At 40.6% G+C, this 19,552-nt stretch overlaps 1 protein-coding gene across 2 annotated transcripts in view; it reads left to right on the top strand.

Annotated features, from left to right (window-relative positions):
- The window catches only part of pde4a (phosphodiesterase 4A, cAMP-specific), a 46,154-nt gene that overhangs the window by 8,525 nt on the left and 18,077 nt on the right, over positions 1-19,552 (top strand). The window contains exon 1 of one of the 2 annotated variants that reach the window (XM_032587585.1): positions 17,648-18,448. The exons of the other annotated variant lie outside the window; for it this stretch is intronic. Coding sequence (XP_032443476.1) covers positions 18,252-18,448 — 197 coding nt within the window. The 5' untranslated portion in view covers positions 17,648-18,251. Of the gene's footprint in view, positions 1-17,647; positions 18,449-19,552 lie in introns of those variants that run through there. 2 annotated transcript variants of the gene reach the window in all.

Genomic DNA, 19,552 nt, shown 5'->3' with positions numbered 1-19,552 from the left:
CAAAACATTTCTTGTAGGTCATGTTCATGTTCACACATTAAGGGGAAATGTGCAGACTGTTGGAGGGCAGAAAGAGGAGAAAAACATGCCTCAAAGGTCCAGGGTGGTATTTTTGTGTCACGCTTCTCTCCAGTCTGACTTTTTTGACATTTTGAAGAGGCTTCGTCTCCTTTAGTTTGAGGTAAAACGCTGTCCTTTAATAATTTCCTTCATTATACAGTTTACCATGTCTGGATGGGATTTCTGAAAGATGCTTTAGCCAAATGGGAGATGTGTGTTACCTCCAACAAAGTCGGAGTAATTAGGACAAATGAGGCCTTGGGTTTCTCTTTGTGTGTTTATTTGTGATTCAAGGGCTTATTGTATGATTACTTGTGTGGATTGGGGGTTTTGTTGCGTGACGCTTCCTTAACGGAGATCAGAACGGACTCCTCTCTCTGTGCATTTTTTCTCTCCAGAGCTTCTTATTTTTTGTTTTTTCCTTGTTTTCTCAGAAGATCCCGAAAGCTTTCTCATGCAATTCACAGCAGAGATGGTACCCAGCCAAAATTTGCAACGTCCCAAAACCCGAGCTCCTGTTTCCGGCAACAAACTCCAAACGCAAAGACAGGTCTCCAGCGGAATCCAAACTAGTTATTTCTTGGAGGAAGAGGACACCCCTGCTCAGATAAAGTCAATATTATCAGCTTTAACTGGCAGACTTCCTCAAACAGGTGGGATGAGAGAAACCGAATCCATAGAGAGGCTGTTAGGATAAAGAGAGTGGAGATAAGGTGGGAAAAAAAAAGAGGCAGGAGCACACGTGTGTTTCAAGGACAGAAAATGAAGATGCCTCTTTTCACAGATGACTGACAATTGTGTGTTTTGTCAGATAAAATTTCATGCAATATCTGTCTGCAATTGGTCACACTCATTGCCACTCATGGCCACAGTTGCACAAACCAGCGGTGCTGTGTACATCAACATCGGCCTTCCTCTCTCCCAGGGTGCTATAAATAGGAGGAGAGAAGCCCGGAGCTCTCAATGTAATGAGATTAAACCAAACCAGCCTCAGCTTGCACTGTTTTATTGAGCTTGATTTCAGTTTCTATTCCATATTCCAGTATGTATATTGAAGATATTGATTGTGGCTGCTGCCTCTGCAAGCTAAACTGAGTTCATGGAGGAGCCTTTTGCTCAGGCATGTATGTTGTGTTGGTTTGGGAGGATGTGTTAATATGGGAAGGCAGATAAAGGCACAACTGAGAGATGAGTGATAATGGGCAAGACTCGTCTTGCACCCTGTAGGGCATGGCACATAAAGAGGCGCTCATCATCATGGTAAAGTGTTTGTCACCATGCAGGAGCTTCATGAAGCGTCTACCTTTGACTCGAAATTAAATCTCTTCGCTTCTTGTCTTTTTACAGCCATTTTTCCTCTCTCCCTCTCTCTTTTTCTCTCTTTCTATCTGCCAGTGGAAAAACAAAAGCCAACCGCAGTACGAAAGGCTTGCGCGCTGCATTCGTATAAAGGCAGACGGCGAGTCGCTTTGGCACAATTAATTGTGGATGCCTGTGCGTGAGCATGTGTTTGGGTGAATGCTTCCTTTTGTGAGACGAAAAAGTGTCTGGGGACACGCAGAGTGGGAGACGTGCATTCTGTTTAGACATACTGCCGACTCTCGCAGCCCATATTCCGAAAGTCTGACATTTTCAGACGGTCTGCTCGACTCTGACTGCTATTTCTATCACAAGCAGGGTTCATTACCAAGTCTCAGCGTCTTCCTCCATCATACCGCCATCAGTTATGGGGAACATGGCTCCCCATGTTCAGTCAATTCTCTGCTGATAAATATACTGCAAGTCACTAATCTCCCACTTCTGTTCCCATTAGCAGCAAACAGTGCACTATCATAACAGCGTGGACAGGTGAAAAAGGGGATGGAGAAAAACAGCAGCACAATCTATCTTCGAATTTAAAGCCACCAAGAAGATGACAGGAAAATTTTCATCACTTACAGCTTTTTTATGGCTTTCGGTTTTTTATTCAGTCTGAATTCGGCAACCGGTCAATAAGAGAATGATTAGTGGACCTGAACTCTGTTTAGGTCTCTATGAGACAAAACATAAGCAAAAAAAAAATAGCAAAAGTTTTGTTTGTCACATAAAGTGAAAACGGAAAAACAAAGCAACCAAATGAGGGTAATCAAAGTTCTTGTGCTTTAAAAAGAGAGCGAATGCAAACGAGGCACAAGAGGGCAGGGAGCAGCATGGCATTAAAATGACAGACAGATTGACTCATCAGACAAGCTCCGCTTTAAGGCAATGGCCCCGAGGCAGTTTTACCATAAATGAATCTCTACTGACAAGCCTGCCTTTTTCCTACTAATGCAATCTCATTGCTATCCAGGATAATCATGCTCATTTCCTTATTGTTCTCTAACTAAAATGACTGTCCCAAGTAGTGCCTATTATCATTTTTTATTAGCATTATAAGAGCAGTCAAATGCAGTTCATTTTGTCTAATTGCTTAATCTTTTCCGGGTACACTTTATGAATAAATTAATGCAAAACAAAATAACAAGACAAATAATTCAGCTTAAAGAAAAAATAAGTTGTTTTTTTTTGCTGTAAAGTATGCTATACTGTTTTTTTTTAAGTGTTGATAATATAAATATGGACAGATTTATTGGGATTGCTGGAAAACACGTTTTGAAAAACTACTCTTCCATTTCAGCAGCAATGTCTTACACTGAAATATAGATATATACCATATATATATTTGTGGAGACGCATTTATTTTAAAGGAGAATCTTTAAAATAAATGTAGTCAAAGCGCTTTTTAGCATTCATACCCCACTTTACACTTTTAAGTTGATTACATTTAAAGTAATTTCTGATTAGTAATTCATGACTTTTTGTTTCCCTGGGGTATAAATATGATGTGACACGTTGGCTGATTTGTCTTATCTGCTGGCCAACAGGCAGGATGATAAGCCAAGTTTTTCTTTTGTCACTAGAAACATGGTAAGTGTGGTAAAAACAATGTCAACAGTTCACTGTTAAAAAACTGCAACAAAGAGTGGCATCTTGACATCACCACGTTTCCAGAACAACCATTAGGCAACATGCCAAACATTTTGTTTGGGGTCGATGATAAGCTGTTTCTGCCCTACATTTATAATGTAAACAGGAGAAGTTTCCTATTCTCGGATGCTTCTTTTTATTGCAATGTAATTGTGCTTTGGTCAACACTGAGCTCTTCACGTTGCTCTGGACACTTACTGTTAAGTGTGGTGGAAGATGTGCAATCCTGTGGGCCTGTTTCTCTTCCCTGTGAACTTAGTCAGAGTATGTGATGTCATTGAATCGAAGTCTGGAAGTCAGTGGCCATCTGCCTTGGTAAACAAGATCATGATAAACAACATATTTCGAAATCATTAGACAAAAAAATCAGCTCTTCAGTCCTGAGACATAAAAACCTGTTTACCGATTTGTGAGCTGAAGAAAAGAGAAAAGTCACATGCTTATGGTGGGGCTAAATGTATGACAGCAGGAGAAGCACTAGCAATGAAACATGCACTGAAACTGGACACAAAAAAGTGTTTATATCAGCATGTGTTTAAGTAATTTTAAAATACCAATCAAAACTCTTACTTCCTATTTTGATCAGATTGACATAACATATTATTTCCATTATGTAACTCTTTAAAGCTTTTGCTAAATTTGACCTTCAGATTAATCTTTCCCCATAGCGCTTATGTTTTTACCACTTTCTTTTCTCAGGCTCCAACAGAACCCTTCTTTATATTGAATCTCCTTCCTCCACTGAGTTCCATCAAAATTTAATCTCAGTTTTAAATTGATCTCCTCACCAGAAGACAGGATGAGAAACTTTAAGGCTGTTACAATTTGCTTTATAATGTTTTACCACCATTGGCAACATAATCTGTTTTTAATAAAAATCTGAGTAACTGAGTGAAATCCGCCTCATCATCTATGTAACTGAATTGACTTTAATCCCCCCCAGCACAATTTATGCATAGTGCTTTATATCAAGTAGAACATACTCGCTCTAGACACTCATTTTGGATATCACAATGCACATTAATGAGAAAATAATGCATGCATAGATGTAAACATGTTTGATCCTGCTGCAGACTTGCAAATTAAAATGTGCACTAAAGCAGAAATGTGCACATACCAGCTCGGTCAGAACTCTAGCAAGTCATCTGTAAATTTGAGAAGATGAAATCTGTTTAATTTTCTGTTCTCATTTCTGAAATTATAACCAGAGGAACAAACTCATTCAATGAAGGAATCATGGAACTGAGGCAGTTGACTTTATAAGTCCAGAACAACTTTGCCTGCGGAGTCAAAACAGAAAGCATTCAAAATTACAGCTGAGGTGACAACAGTTAAATGAGCATCAATACCAAGACAAAGATTATCCTCTGCTGTGCTATGTCTGATGGGCGAAGCCTTTATTGGATCATTCGTATTCTACTGAGAGGATCAGGAGATAAACACAGATGTACAGTTGGAGTATGGCCTTTCTTGGCTGTTATCTTCAACAGACTTCGGAAACCTAAAATGGCACTTATTTTCTGCCAGAGAATCTGAATGATCTATTAATACTTGTTCATTTTGTAGAGTTGCAAAAGAAAAGTTCTCCTGGTCTTGATCAGTCATTTTTAGACACATCTATCTCAGACAACTGAAGGTGAATAAAAGCAAACACTGTAGATGTATTTTTTTATTCTGTTGATGTGAGATTGTAACCTCTAGCCATCTCTGTCAATGGTTCCATTGACGGAGGATATAAATGTTCTTCCTTTAAAAATAACAAGAAAAACTGTAAGCATGTTTTATGCATAATTGAAGCATTTGGCCCAAAGAGAAATAACTTTTTCTAAGGGGAAATTCCACCTATATAACTCTGATATTATCAACATAAACTTCAGTTATAGCTTGGGAATTTTGCTGAAGTCAGAATGTGTTCAGATGCTGCAAGAAATTCGACATGTGTCTAGTTGCTTTGTTACCACAAAGGATGCTTAGGTTTTTTTTGTGTCCACCAGTAGTGAAGTCAGACTTTTAGTTGGTTATCATACTTTTTTTTTTAACACAACCATCATAACATTTTTCCAGTTTGAATTTTATTAGCACTAAATGTTTGTAAGCTTCATCTCAAGTAATGTGGTGACCGTAAAAAACATGATGCACTGTGACATTCATGTTTAATTCAAAGCACTGGTGCGCGTCGTAACAGAGCTGCTAGCATGCCTTTAGATTCTTAATGCTGTTATTTAAAAATGGATATAATGACTGTGACAGCTGTCACATGACAATTAAATTATCATTCAAATCTGTGGATCCCCTCAGGCCTAAAGGGTGGACTATGGAGTTCAACCCAAAATCTTTTTTTTCCCCCTCTTGTTTTATCCTAAAGCTGTTAGATTTTAGGCTTCTTCACATCGTTTATCTGCCAAAAGACACGGCCTGCTGGTGGACACAGTGGAGCCACATAATTCCTCTAAAGAGCCATGTAATTCCCTGAGGGGTTAGCTGAGAACATAACAGGCCTGAAAACAGATCAAATAGTGGACAGGAAAGCGGCTAACATGCTGGCAAGTCAACTTTAAAAGTGTAAAGCTGTCAGTGTTGTCCTCTCAGCTCATCTCTGTCAGAGGTACCCTCAAAGTGTCCAAAAAAGAGGGAGGTGTGACTTTATATTTAATGCTTAAAAAAGGAAAAGAAGAAGCTCACAGCAAGATGTTGAACACCTAAAATAAGGAACAATGTGCAAAACAGATAAGCAGGAAGAAATTGCTCAGCCTTGTGTTCAGGCACAACATCAACGCGTTACGGTACGATTCAGAGCGTGAAGCTAAATGGTCCACATCACATGTGTTCAAATCGACCTTGAGCACTTTCACGCTCGGCTGCACCGCGCCCTGCATTTATTTTTGCATCACATTATATCCGTAATTATCTATCATTCGGGGGTAATATTCAGCAAATCGCCTTTGTTCTGGAGAAACGACTATGATGAATGGGATGCCAGGGCTGCTTATTAGGCTGCAGTTCATATCTAGATTGAATTCAATATGACAGAATGTGAAATTGTAGAAATGATATGGAAATTTTTGTCTCATGAAATTCAAAACAGAGTTTACGCTTCCAAACCACCCCCCACAAAAAAAAAAGGACTTTGTTTTCACATTTTACAGTTTTAGTCTTTCCAGGTCATCAGACAAAATATTTGTCTCAGACATGGGTAAACTAACAGGTATCCAAAGTAACCTGTGTATGAATGTGATTGCACAAGCCTCATCCAAGTCTGATTAGATCCGTAGAATAAAAAAAAAAATAACTTAAATGGATCTAAAAGAAACAACAAATCATGCCCAGGTCTAAAGAAATCAGAAACAAAAGAAAAATAGATCAAAAGTCCAGCAAGTGAGAATCATTATCCACAAATCAAAAAAATATTGAAAATTGGTACCAGAACAAAGATGCCAACCTACCTACAGGTCTCATCTAGGAGATCATATGGAAACCAATGCAACATATGAAGCTCTGTAGACTGATGAGACAAGAGTAGAACTTCTTGGATAGTGCGTGTCCAGTTACATTATTTCAGTCAAACGTGTTGGCAATAATGTTGATGGTTTGAAACTGGATGACCTGCTGTAACTGGTAGAACCAGGAATTCAGATCTCTTCCAGAAAACCCTGAAGGTCGGCTTAAGCTCATCTGCACTTGCATTATGCAGCAGGAGAGTGATTGAGAGCGATTTGGCATGGTCCGGATTTAAATCCTACTGAGATGCTGTGGGATGACCTTAAAAAAGGCCCATCGTGTTTAACAGCTCTCAAATGGGGCTGAATCAAAGCAATTCACACACAGAAGAGAGGGGCAACATTCCTTCACGTAAATATGAAAGACTCATTGTCAGCTAAGGCAAAGAGTTTTAGGCTTTTACTTTCTCGTATTGGTGCAGATTGGATTAAAGAGGGTTTCCTCCTCAAAAAAAAAAAAAAAAAAATCAAGTTAATATCTGAAAATTACTTTTTGTATTTGAATATTATTTTCTAATTATCTGAAACATGATCAAGAAATCCATAAGAGAGAAAATACATTTTCATAGATAGATAGATAGCAGACTAAGTGAAAACAGGATTAAATTCACAGTCTGATGGTGGAGAGGAAGGAACAGTGCCACAGTGACATAAAGGTAGCTCCCGATGACTCACACCTCTCTCTTTCTTTTCTTTTTCTTCCTCTCTCTCCCATCTGGAATAAAATAAAAAGACCAGCAGCTCCAGCCTGCAGAGAGTCAGTTACGGGTGATGTGCTAAAAATACTGCCCCTCGTGTGGGCTGGTTGGGGAGGACTGGTGGGGCAAATGCACGGCGAGCCAGGTTTATGGATTCTGGCTGAGATGCCCGTGCTTTCCCCGCTCCCCGCACTTCCCTACTGCTCGTGTCTGTCCTCATCGCCTCAACATCACAGCGTTGCACTAATTGGAGTTTGTCAGCACACCCCTTGACTTTTTAAGAAATCTGGTCACTTCAATTAAAATCTAGTTCATTGCACCTCCTTTAATCTTTCTGATCCGTGTTGCTTCCTTCCATAAAACCTCCCACTGCTTGCATTTCCTCGCAGAGAAACTCCATTAAGCATCAAAAGTGAATCAATATGATAAGATTGCTCTCGCTGTTATAGCACGGTTGCTCTCCCCCTTGAAGAGTTTTTGTCTCTTCGCTCCTAATTTATCTGGAAGTGAGTAGCAGGAAACCAAACAGAGCACCTATTGATTACATCTCTCCATCTGTCATTTCTGCGGATGGTTCAGTTGATCCATCTGTTTAGCTCAGCTTCCGTCTCAAGTGGAGGAGAAATAAAGTGCAGCGTGTGTAACTAAAACCAACCAGCAAGGTGGAACAATGCCCATTATACGACTTGCTCTACTGGTTCTCTTACCCTGCTATTTTGAAACTGGAACACTGGTTAAGAAAAAAAAACAAAAACTGGGGTTTGGGAGTCACGACTCTAAAATACTTACATTTCACACTCAACAACCTCTGGGATCGCAGGGTGGGGAGGGTTACATTTACATATAGAAGGCTGCAGATCTCAGTGGAGTAATAAAAATATTTGAAGAGTGACTTGGGAATAGGAAAAAAAGTGTTTCTGCTGCTGCTGCTTGTACTTTTACTAAGCTGTAATGAATCATTTTTTGAGAGAAACCAGTGAGAAAAGAGAGAGAAGGAGAAAAACACGAATAGAGGACAGACCCATATATAAAAAGAGAGAGACAGAGAAAGGAAATAACCATTCTGTCAATCTAGGCCGACCCTGTTGCCCCCCACTGTATAATATATGCAGCAGACAACAGCAAAATAGCTGGCAGGGAGTACAGGCGGTGAATTTTTAAAGAGGTAGATTCCAGCTTTGAGGGTTTTTAGAGAGACCTCAGAATGCTCAGTGTTCCTTGAAAAGAAAAAAGGAGGGCCCCCCAATTTTAGGAGGTTGCATTGAAACAATCTTTGATGCTCAGACTGAGGCGGAAATTGTTTGATTTCTAAACAGTTAAACTGCGCTGACACCTGAAGCGACTCCTCTGACCTCAGCCTAATTGAACATGTGTTTTATTTCCCGATGACAGCCTGGAGGCAAAGAGGCCACGTGATGAGTGATGAGCGAGGATGACTGCTTTTCAAGCTCAGCATAGCGAGGATTTATGACCAAAATATTGCATGATGGCTACTTTGACGTCTTAAAACACTTCCTACACTTGCTGTGAGTTTACATACACTCATTAGGAGCATGAAATAAGCCTAAGATTATCGTGGATTATAATTACACACACAGACTTCACTTGGTCAGTTGCACATCTCATTAGCATTTTCCTCAACAAACTTTAGCTGGATATTTGACCACTCATTTTGGCAGAGTTTATTTAAATTGGTTAGTTTTCTGTGCAGAGTTGATCTTTAAGTTTAATAACCGAATTCCCAATGTCGTCAAGTATTAGGGCGTTAGTGGGGCCCTGTTAAAATACATAATTGGGTCCAAGTTTCAACTATCTGACCCAAACTTCAAGGACATTACAGTATTTGGAAATCACTAAGGCTCACCCTTATATAACTGGAAGATGCTGGAACACCAGCAGTCATACTGGCCGTCTCTTTTACCCATACCACTGGGAACTAAACTCCGGAGGTTGTTAAAATATTCCAGTGAGAAATGCGACACTCTCTCAAGAAGCCCAATCAGTTTTCACTTCCTGTTATGTAAACAGATGCGACTTAATAAGTTTGTACGTGTTGTGTAAGCAGTCATCAATCCTCCACCACAAATTATTTTTATGCTCGTTATGTAAGAACTGAAATTTAATCTCGAATGTGCCCTACTGGTGAAGTCTATTATAATGTATGTCAGTTTTCAATAAAGTCTTGTCAATATACTATATATATATATATATATATATATACAGAGAGAGAGAGACATACAGACACGTAGGTACATCTAAAAAAATAGAATGAATAAAAGTTGTAAAATAGTAAAATATTTCTTGCCACTTATCTTAAAAAGTGAGACTCTTATATCATATGGAATCGTCACACATATAGTGGTATATTCCAAGGCATTTTGTTCTGTAATTTTGACGATTATAGCTTATAGAAAATGAAAGCCCAAAATTCTGTATCCCAGAAAACTAAACTACTTTGAAAAATGTCATTATTGGAAACTCATGGTGTCATAGCCTAATCAGCTTATTAACTCAAAACACCTCCAAAGGTTTCCTGATCCTTTAAACAATTTCTCACTCTGGGTCAGTACTCTGCACAATCATAGGGAGGAGTGCTGACTTGACAAATGTCCAGAAGACAGTCACTGACACCCTCTGCAAGGAGGGTAAGTTACAAAAGGTCATTGCTGAAGAATTTGGTTGTTCACAGAGTTCTGTATCATAGCATAATAGCAGAAAATAAAATGGAAGCAAGATGTGTGGTTGAAAAATGTTCCAAAGGAACAGGGAGAACCCGTAGCCTTGAGATAATTGTTAAAAGAAATCCATTCTAGAAGAGCCAACACACAGAGATTGATATTAGACGTGGGCTACAAATGTTGCATTCCATGTTTCTAGCCACTAAACCAGAAACAGGATGAAAAGTGAGTTGCAGAGGAACTGGTGCATTGCACAAATTGGGTGGGGTAATGAAGCTCATTAAATTCACCTCAAATCAACAGTTGGGCTGATTAAAGCTTGGACATATTGGGGGTTCTGATATGCCCAAACATATATAAAAGTTGTTTACAGATGGGTAAAACAGACTAACATTAAGCTTCCAAAATGATTTCCCCTAAGTCACGACTGCAGCTTTATTGTGCATTTCTGAGCTGTTCCAGCAAACCAGTCGAGTGAAATGAGCTGCACTGTTTGTAATGAGAAATAGTTAAATATCCATCCAGATTTATCCCAGAAGCTTGTCAAAGTCAATAAAAGGAATGCATTTGCATAACCAAAACCTTGTACATCTAATCACAGTTTTAAAACTCATAGAAGTTGTTTGTTGTATAATCATTCCACCTTTGAAAAAAGAAGACTTTGATAAATCCTTAAAAGCTCCAAATTATTATGCCTAGAAACCTTGTAGTTCCTGCACAAATAACCCTAGCAAAACACCGGAATGGAAATAAATCATCTACATTTTTTGGACTTCATTGTTTTCGTTTACATGTTAACACTCATCACCTTTGAGTCACAGAGTAGGTCGTGTCACCATGGTACAACTCAACAGAGCTGAAAGTTGAGCAGCCTGTGAAGCAGGCATTGACAGAGCATGTCGGTCTGCACCCGAGGAGAGACTCCTGAAAGCTTCCAGGAGTTCAGAGATCTGAACTCCTGGTGATGTGAAGTGACGGACGCCTCCGGTGGGTTTTGAGGAAGACAGAGTAGAAGACAAAAAAACCCCAGCTAGGCCCAGATTCCTTGAGTGAGTAAAAACACATTGCTAAAAGCAATGTGAGTGAGCCACCAGGAATCCTGGTGGAATTTATTTATTACCATGCTCTTTAAAGAGGCATTGCTGTGCTTTCAGTGTGTGCAGGTCCTGCTGCTATGCAGAATCAAGGCTCATTACCCCGTCCGGTGTATCTCATGAACTAAATCCCTTTCCTGTGGCATTTGCCAGGTGTATGATAGCAGCCAATCCCTCCGTGCTCTTCCTGAAAGGCATGTGTTTTGCACTTTCACAGTCTGTGCCCGGCTCTGTTTGGCAGGCCGAAAGCTAGGTTGGTTATCCTGTGGGCAGGATAATCTGCTGTAATCTGTCGCTCTGTGATCTGGACGGAGCACAGCGAGGGGCTGGACGAGTGGGAGAGGCCATGGGTGGGACAACTAGGGGGGGGGGGCACACACAAGGGAGGGTGGAATCAGGTCAGGGCTGTGACGCTGGGAAAACACTGACTTGTTTACATTAACTACATTATCAGACAAGAGCGGAATAAACATCTGCAAGTTCATTCATCTTTGAGGTTTTCTTTTCTTTAAGATTAGATTGTTCACACAGTCTAGTTTTCCAGTAGGTGGATCTCTTTGCGACATTGGGGAGCGTGGGGGCCGGGGCTGAAGTGGATGTGAATTTTCATCAGGGTTAGCATCGTTTTCATTTATTATCTGAGAAAGTACGTGTGACTCATCAAAGACTGGCGCTTTTCATCCAACTGGGTGAAGGAAGAGTCTTTCTCTCTTCCACACAATGCTCACAGAGAAGTATTTGGAAAAAGGATGAAACTGATTCCGAACCCTCGAGTTTCAAAGAGTTTAACATTATGCACGTATGGAGAAAACCTGGAAACAGAGGTAAACCTTCCCAGGAGAGGTGTGCCAACCACAATTACTATAAGAGAACATCAACAACTCATCCAGGAGGTAAAAAAACAAACAAACTACAGAACTGCAAGCTTCACCCTCCTCAGATAACACCACTTTTCATGATTCTACAACAAGAAAGAGACTCAACAAAACGGCATCCAAGGGAGAGCTCAGATGGGGAAATCATTACTGAACAAAAAGAACACAGAGTCTATTCTTACATTTGCCAAAAACATATTAATGAAGACTTAAGGGAAAATATTCTGTTGACTGATGAGACAAATATTCTGTTGACTGATAAGACAAAAGTGGATTTTTGTGCTTTTTGTCCACCCAGTCTCATTCATGCAACCGTGTGCTGGGAAGAATTGCTAAAAGGATCTTAATGCAATAGCTTGATTATCATAATGAGCATTCAGCAACAGGAGCAAAATAAGCCACAAGAGTCAAATTCATGGTTATTAAGAGATGGTTTTTTTTATTTTATTTTTCGGAGCAAGAGATTTCTTGAAAGATGATAAAATATTAATAGATTCCAATAAATTCTGGGATTTTAGAGCAGCTGCTGACCAACTTATCAAAGTCTCATTAGCAGTCTTCCCGGGACTCCCTCCGACTGTTTACTTCCGCTCTTTTGTCCTGTGTTTTTCCTTTTCCCCATGCATGTCAAAGGATTATTTCCTCCACTCTCCGTGTGGCTTTAGTGGCCAGATGCCCCTCTCTTTACTCATGCGGAGAGGCGCCAGCATTCCCCTCAGAGCGCCTGCTCCTTGTGCATCCTACTGTAAATGTCGGCATTAAATTGTAAGCAGGCTCGAGCGTGGCTGCGTCTCCTGTGTGTGCCCAAGAAGCACAAAGGGCAAGCTGAGGCAAGTGGACATGGTGAGCCCGATCTGGACGTGTCATTTGAGATGTGTCCGTTGCTGGAGTGGTGCCCTGAATCGTTCCCCTGGCTGAGAGTGCTTCATAATAATGATTTTTTTTTTAAAAATGCTAATGTACTTAAAAGTCGTGAGGATGACTCGAGCTTGGCAACAGAGTACAGGTTGACCGTGATTATATGGTCAACCTATAAAAGGAGCGCACTTTCCCAATTTGCAAGTCCTCCCTCCTCTTCCCTGTCCTCCTGCCCTCACTGCCTCCCCCACAGTGGTAGCAATCAGCCAGGTGCTAAATGCCAGGGTGAGGCACCGCTCATGGGTGGGTGGGGGCTGAAATTGCACGTGGAAATAAGCATCTGTGCTTGCTTGGCAGTGTGGGAAGCAGGGGAAGGAAACAACTGTCATTCTGCACTGAGACTATGGATTATGTGTGTATGTCCTGTGGGGAAAGACCACGGGATGGACTCAGGCAGGTTAATCATTGACTTAGTGAACTGAGAAGAATGAAGGCTGGTGAGGGGTGGCGGGGGGGGGAGACCAGAACTTATTCATTTCTTTCTTATATGTAGTTTAAATGAATGAGGACTGGCTCATCCCTTCAGAGGAACCTGATCATTAGCAGGGAACAGTGAGAGGCAGAGATAGAGGAGCTGACACCAGCCAGACTGTTGGGAATTAGCTGATCTGGCAGCCCTGCCCTCGCCAGGGGCTTTTCAGTGATGGTAGTTAATGAATAATCAATGGCAAGAGAGGGTCAGTGGAGGGGATGTATGTAAATCTGCTCTACACTCTCATATAGACTTAATAGTTTAATTAAACTAATCGCTGTATTGACTCAGGGCTCCAAAGCCCTTTGAAGCCTGCTGTATTAATGACATAAAATCAGGCTCCGTCTTTTGTTGCAGAAATGTGTGCTGAGAGGAGACTAAATGAGCCGCCGCTGCTGTTGCTGCTGTTGCTGCTGCCGCCGCTGCTGCTGCACAGTCCAATTTTTCCCGGCTTATTCTGCATACAAGAACTCTGTGTGAGAAGACGCACGGGGGTAATTTAATAATCACACCAAATTCTAACCTGCACAGAACGCACCCTCAGCCAAGATATAATGCGCCGTGATGTAACACCGTTGGAGCACGCACGGCAAATGAACTTTACATTTTCCGAGTCAGCGGCTGCGTTTCTCAGTCATGCAAAAGAAGCCATATTATCCATTATCACAAAGCTGTCTCTGGCGTGCGTCAGAGATGCCTTTCAGGTAGCATGGCAACATGGGAGACGGCAGCTTTAATGTGTTCCTCTGCAACCAGACGGAGACAGTTTGTTATCTTCCACAAGGAGTCAGTCTATTGGCACAAATCCCCAGTCCCTCTGAAACCTCTGATTATCATATGATTGTCCACAGCGATACACTCACATGATGAAGCCAGCGAATGGGGAGTGCATGCTCCTTGCAAAGGCATTCGCCAACTTTTGTATGCTTACTTTTGTAATAACCACAAACTACGATCCATTTTGTTGAAATTGCGTGTAATACACAAACAAAAACTAGTGGATGTGAGGCAAAAGTAAAACGATACATGGTTTTCAACATTTGTTTCCAAAAAAACATAAAAAGTTCTTGACAAGAGGAGCAGTAATCAAAGAAACACCCAAGAGGCCCATAGCGACTCGAGAGAAGCTTAAAAGTTCAGGTGGAAGAATCTGTTAAATCATGTTTTACTTTAGTGTTTTATAAAGAATATTTTAAAACAAAGAAAATTTCTCAAGAGTACTATTCAAACAAATTGTAAACAATGCAACAGATCACTGAATGCACTGTTTTAGAGATTAGGGGTTGCAACCAAAAAGTCCCTGTCTGCCATAGACTAACTGCCGGAGTTACAAAGGATGACTTAGATCAAACCACAATGCAGTGGAATCCTGCAAAAAGCATGCAACATACTCTATTTTTTTCTTATATTCAGCAGAAAATAGGAGATGCCTTCTCCGCACAACTTCCATTGATGAGACATGCAAAAAATTGCTAGTACACTTGTTCTGGGGACAACTGACAGATAAGCAGTTTTTTATTATCTGGTGCTCATGCCTCTCTGAGCAGCTGCCCATGTGGTCCATATCAGAAACCGCCACTGCTTCATCACAAAGCAATTGGACAAAAACTCTGCAAAATGGGCTTCTTTATTACTTTTTTCCTTTTTCTAGATTTATTTGACATCTGTAGATTTGACAAAATGTTGAAAACCTCAAAAAAAAAAAAAAGGAAAGAGAAAAATTCTTCTGCAAAGCACTGTGTATGTGAGTTCATGCATTAAAGCTGAAGAGTTGTGGGTGCACCTATATGAGAAACAGTGAGGAGTGTTTTTGCTACAGTATTTCTGTGTGTGTGTGTGCATACAGGGGTGTGGATGAGTCACTTTCAGAGGTTTCATGAGTTAACATTGAGCGGGGACTCTGTATTTAGCAGCAGATAGAATAATTGTCTCTTCATCAGCTCTCCAGAGATTACAATAGTAACTGTCAAGTGAATCAGAATTCTTGACATTTTTTAGTCTGTCATTGAAAGACATTGTTCAATCAGACTTTGTGTAAGGCCCTTTTTGTGTGTGACTTTCCAAGACGAGCTCTATCATCAATCCCCAGTGTGTCATATAAGCAAACGGTAGTTACCCTCACTAAGAGAAAAAAGACTAAAAAGAAAGGGTAAACTCTTGAATGTGCAAGGCAGGAGGAGAGGAGGAACAGCTTGACAAGGCATCTTATCTTCACTGTGTTTCTTACTGTGCTCACGCTTTAAGATGCTTGCTGAGAGGTAGAATTCATGCAGCAGGTTTTATTTTTTATTTTTCTTTTTTTTTTGCTGGAGAAAGGTTTCTCACAAGACATCTCATTTGTGCTCTCATGTGGTTTGTGCAGAGTATATGAAGATGTGAGCAGCTACAAAAAAAAACAACAACAACAGAAAAAGCAAACACGGGCACACTTTAAAATGTCTTATCTGTATTCTAAACACAAAGCAAAAGGTTAGCGCTGCAACCAAAAACAAAATAAGAGTGATGTTTGGATGGAGTTTTCCTCCATGATGGACGGTAATTAGATGCCAGGAAGAGTTTAAATTGACTTTTCTATTGGACTTAAATCTTTTTGGAACACTACTAACCTCTAAACCTACATGAAAATGTCTTATATTTCTAACAACTAATCTGTAACTTCACATAAAAAGGTTTAATTGTCAGAAAGTAACTACAGTGTGCTGAGTTGGAAATATTCTTCAGAAGCGTGAATCATTTCTACACTAAACTTACCCATTATTTCTTGCGCAACCTGCCACTTTTTTGTTCTCAGAGGAAATTGCCTCATTCCCCAACATGTTGTTTCAAAATGCCATCCTACCGGCTTCTGGGGTTAATCAGGTTGCTACAGAGGTATTAATCAATGCCTGCTTTTATGAAAGCAATAAATTACATCTCAAGAGGCTGTACTGAAAGTGAGCAGGAAGTAAAACCTCACATGTAGCAGCTGTAACCTTTTTTTTAGTACCGTTGAAGCAAAATGTTTGGGTTCTTTTAAGAATTTTTTGGGGGGGAGGTGGTATACAGCGCAATATACAGAGCTCTGAAAAAGTATTTTCTGTTATTCTCACACCGAAATGTTTCAGATCATCAGAAATTGTTGTCATATCAGCCCATGATTACTTTCTTAGGAACAAAAACTATTTTCAGATCATGATTTCGTTTAATAAAGGAGAAAAAAACTATCCAAACTAATCAATCTCTATGTAAAAACATTATTTCTCACTCCATTAAATAATTACTTAGCAGTAATTTACATGCTTATTAGTAAGTTTTTCCGAACCACAGCTAATTAACAGCTGTAAGAATCAAGAAATGACTTAAACTTTAGAACCTGTCTGATAACATAAAGTAGGTCAGAAATGGTTAAAATATAATATGATCATAACAAATATAAAAGACAAAATTTTCTGACATCTTTCAGTCTAAAAGGGGTAGCCCAGCTATTTCTGAGGCTGATCAACAGCTTTCGGCCTGTTGGTCATCAATCCAGCGCAAGTCAGCAGTTGAATGTCTGAGAAGCGAAAATAAACCTCAAATGAAGAGTTTGCTGTGACCTTGAAAAGGTTGTTCCGGCTTGACAATCCTCCACTGTTGCAAAATTAAGACAATCTTGCAAAGTGGATCGAATCAAAACTCCTCCACAGTAATGTCGAAGGCTCATTCTGTTTCTCTAAAGCAAAAACATGATGGCAGTTCTTGCAGTCGGCCCACCCAGCCGTTAGACTCAATGCTAACCTGTAGCCTACACAGGAACATGACTGCTTTTCCCCAAACACGAGTGATATGAAAACTGCATGTATGTTGCATTCTTTCAAACACTTTTCACAGCACTGTATGAGTTCATTAGTCCCAGCTTGAGAGTTTTAACCACTTATGGCTACGATATAATCGGTACATTACTTGTGGTGAATGCTATTTCCAGGTCTAAATGCTGCAAATTGAGAACATTTAGGAGCCAGACAGTCTGTTCTCATCTACAGGCCAAATAAAATGCCTTAGGTGAACAAGGCTGTTCATGTCAAAATACAAAAAATGTTTTGGGGACAAACCTTGCACGCTCTTTGGCGGGGCATGTAAACATTTACACTGGGGTATGAGTCAACCCATTTTCCCCCTGAATTTCCCCCCACCCCTCCTTTTAGGTTGTTTGTATATTCACTTCAAATCCTCGTTACACAGGCTTCGCATGCTTCTCTGTTCTAGCGCCTGTGGTCTGTTTTTCTCACTGATCAGCCTTCCTGTTGCTGCAGAGGAACTGTCAGCTGTGAGATAAGCATAGTCAGAGCACATGCTTTGCGATAGGGCAGTGGGGGGAGGAGAGAAACTAAAACACAAGAGAGGGCAAAAAGGGCTGGCTTGTTCAGAAAATGAACACATTATCTCAGGTTGTTTTTGGAGCGTTTGGGGAGTTTTGAGGATGAAAACCCGCAGCAGACTGGATAATTCATAGGAAGAAGGTCCGGTTCCAGTATACAGGAGTGCTGGGAGTCAGTGAGTTGCTCTGGTGTGAAATATCAAAATCTCCTCTCCTTTGGACCTTAAAACAACCTGCACAGGAAAAGGATTAAGGAAAAAACTGGGAGCAAAACTGTGGATGTGAGACGCAGAGATCCAAATTTACTGGGCCTGAGGATCACAGAGAAGGGATATGCATGTTGATGAACTTTGCCTCCTCCGGTACTACACGCATGGCAGAAAATGACTGAGGGGAGGATTGGCCCTTATTGTTGAATCCGGCTGTGGACTGAGGACGGTTTGCAGCACGTACAACTGGTGCTGCAGTCATGTCTGCCTGATACGCGTGTGCGCAGTGAAAAAGTGGATGCGTGGGAGAGAGGCAGCCATACAGGGAGTGAGACAGCCCGTTGTAAGTGGAGGGTTGGGGGAGTTTTCTTTAGATGGTCAGCCCCGGCAGGGCCAGAGCTGGCAGAGATGAGTCAGAGGAAGCTCATGCGACAGCTGCGGTTGTGGGAGAGTCCCGAGGGTCCACCTCATGCCCCCTCAATCCTCACCTCACCTGTGTCGCCAGATGATCAATCACGCGGACATGCGGGGTCCGCTCTGTTTCGTCGCTTGAAACTGAACCGCAGCATTCAGGAGCGCAGACGCTCGTCTCATTGTATATGCAGGTACAGTTCACCAAGGCACTTATATTTAATGTGCCCCAGTTTTTTTTTCAAAATTATTATTACTTATTTATTTATTTTACATGAAAGTAGGTGATAGGTTCGCTGATCTTTGTGATCTTCTGCTTTAGTTTGGCTCGAAATTATGCAAACAGCAGTGCAATGTGAATATTTTAGATTTAATTTTTAATTCAGAATGCTTAAGTCTGATTAAAAAAAATACTCTCAGACTTCAGACAGAAACAAATAAAAAGGAGGATTAGCTTATGTAGCTTAGAGAGCTTCCCCCGGCAGACACTTTTGATGTGTTTTTCATTACAGGGGAAAAGTTGTTTAATGATAACTTGATCTGTTACCACGTTTATGGAGCCCTGTAGGGGGAAGGAGTGGCTCCTAATTGGCCAATTTACAAGTATGAATTCTAAAAATATCAAGCTCTGTTTTTAGAAATCAAACTGAGAGGCGCTCAAGGCCTTATTTGCTTTAAAAGCTCCACACATTTAGGTGAAGTGAGTAGATTAGTTTCACTCTTATAAAAGGAATGTGGAAGCAGCCCAGCAACACAACGAAGTGTTAACCTTTGTCCGTACAACATTGAGACAAAATAAAAGTGACTGTAACAAATTTGTTTTAGCTTATGTTGAATTCTATATGCAGAAAAAGAAATGTTATACATTCTGTCAGATAAAGTGATTTCAATCTATGCTGTGCTGCTCTGTGGACACCGAGTTTATTTCAGAGCTGCAAGATCCAATCTTTTGATTTCTGAAAAGAAAAATGGTCTGAGGGATTCTGCTGAGGCCTGGTTTCAGGGTAAAAGAGACACGTAATTGAAAAAGTGTGGAGTTCCTCTTGCATTTGAGCTTTACTGTAATTGGGCACGGTCGCTATCTTTTTGCTCCCAAACTAAAAGAGGAAGAAAGAACTGCCTTTGAAAGCTCTAAATGTTTTGTATTCTCTGGAACTGATGTTTTTCTTGTTCCAAACACTGAGGAGAGCTTCTATTAAAATTCAATGCAGAACTCTTTTGTGGAATAGCATGTTGTCATGGATTAGACGCTAGAATACGTCATCCACAATGCATTCATGTGGATCCACTCATGCATA

This window comes from Xiphophorus hellerii, chromosome 16 (assembly GCF_003331165.1).
Source record: "Xiphophorus hellerii strain 12219 chromosome 16, Xiphophorus_hellerii-4.1, whole genome shotgun sequence".
NCBI lineage: Eukaryota > Metazoa > Chordata > Actinopteri > Cyprinodontiformes > Poeciliidae > Xiphophorus > Xiphophorus hellerii.
Note: the sequence above shows the minus strand (reverse complement) of the source record. Positions and strands in the feature narration are given on the sequence as shown.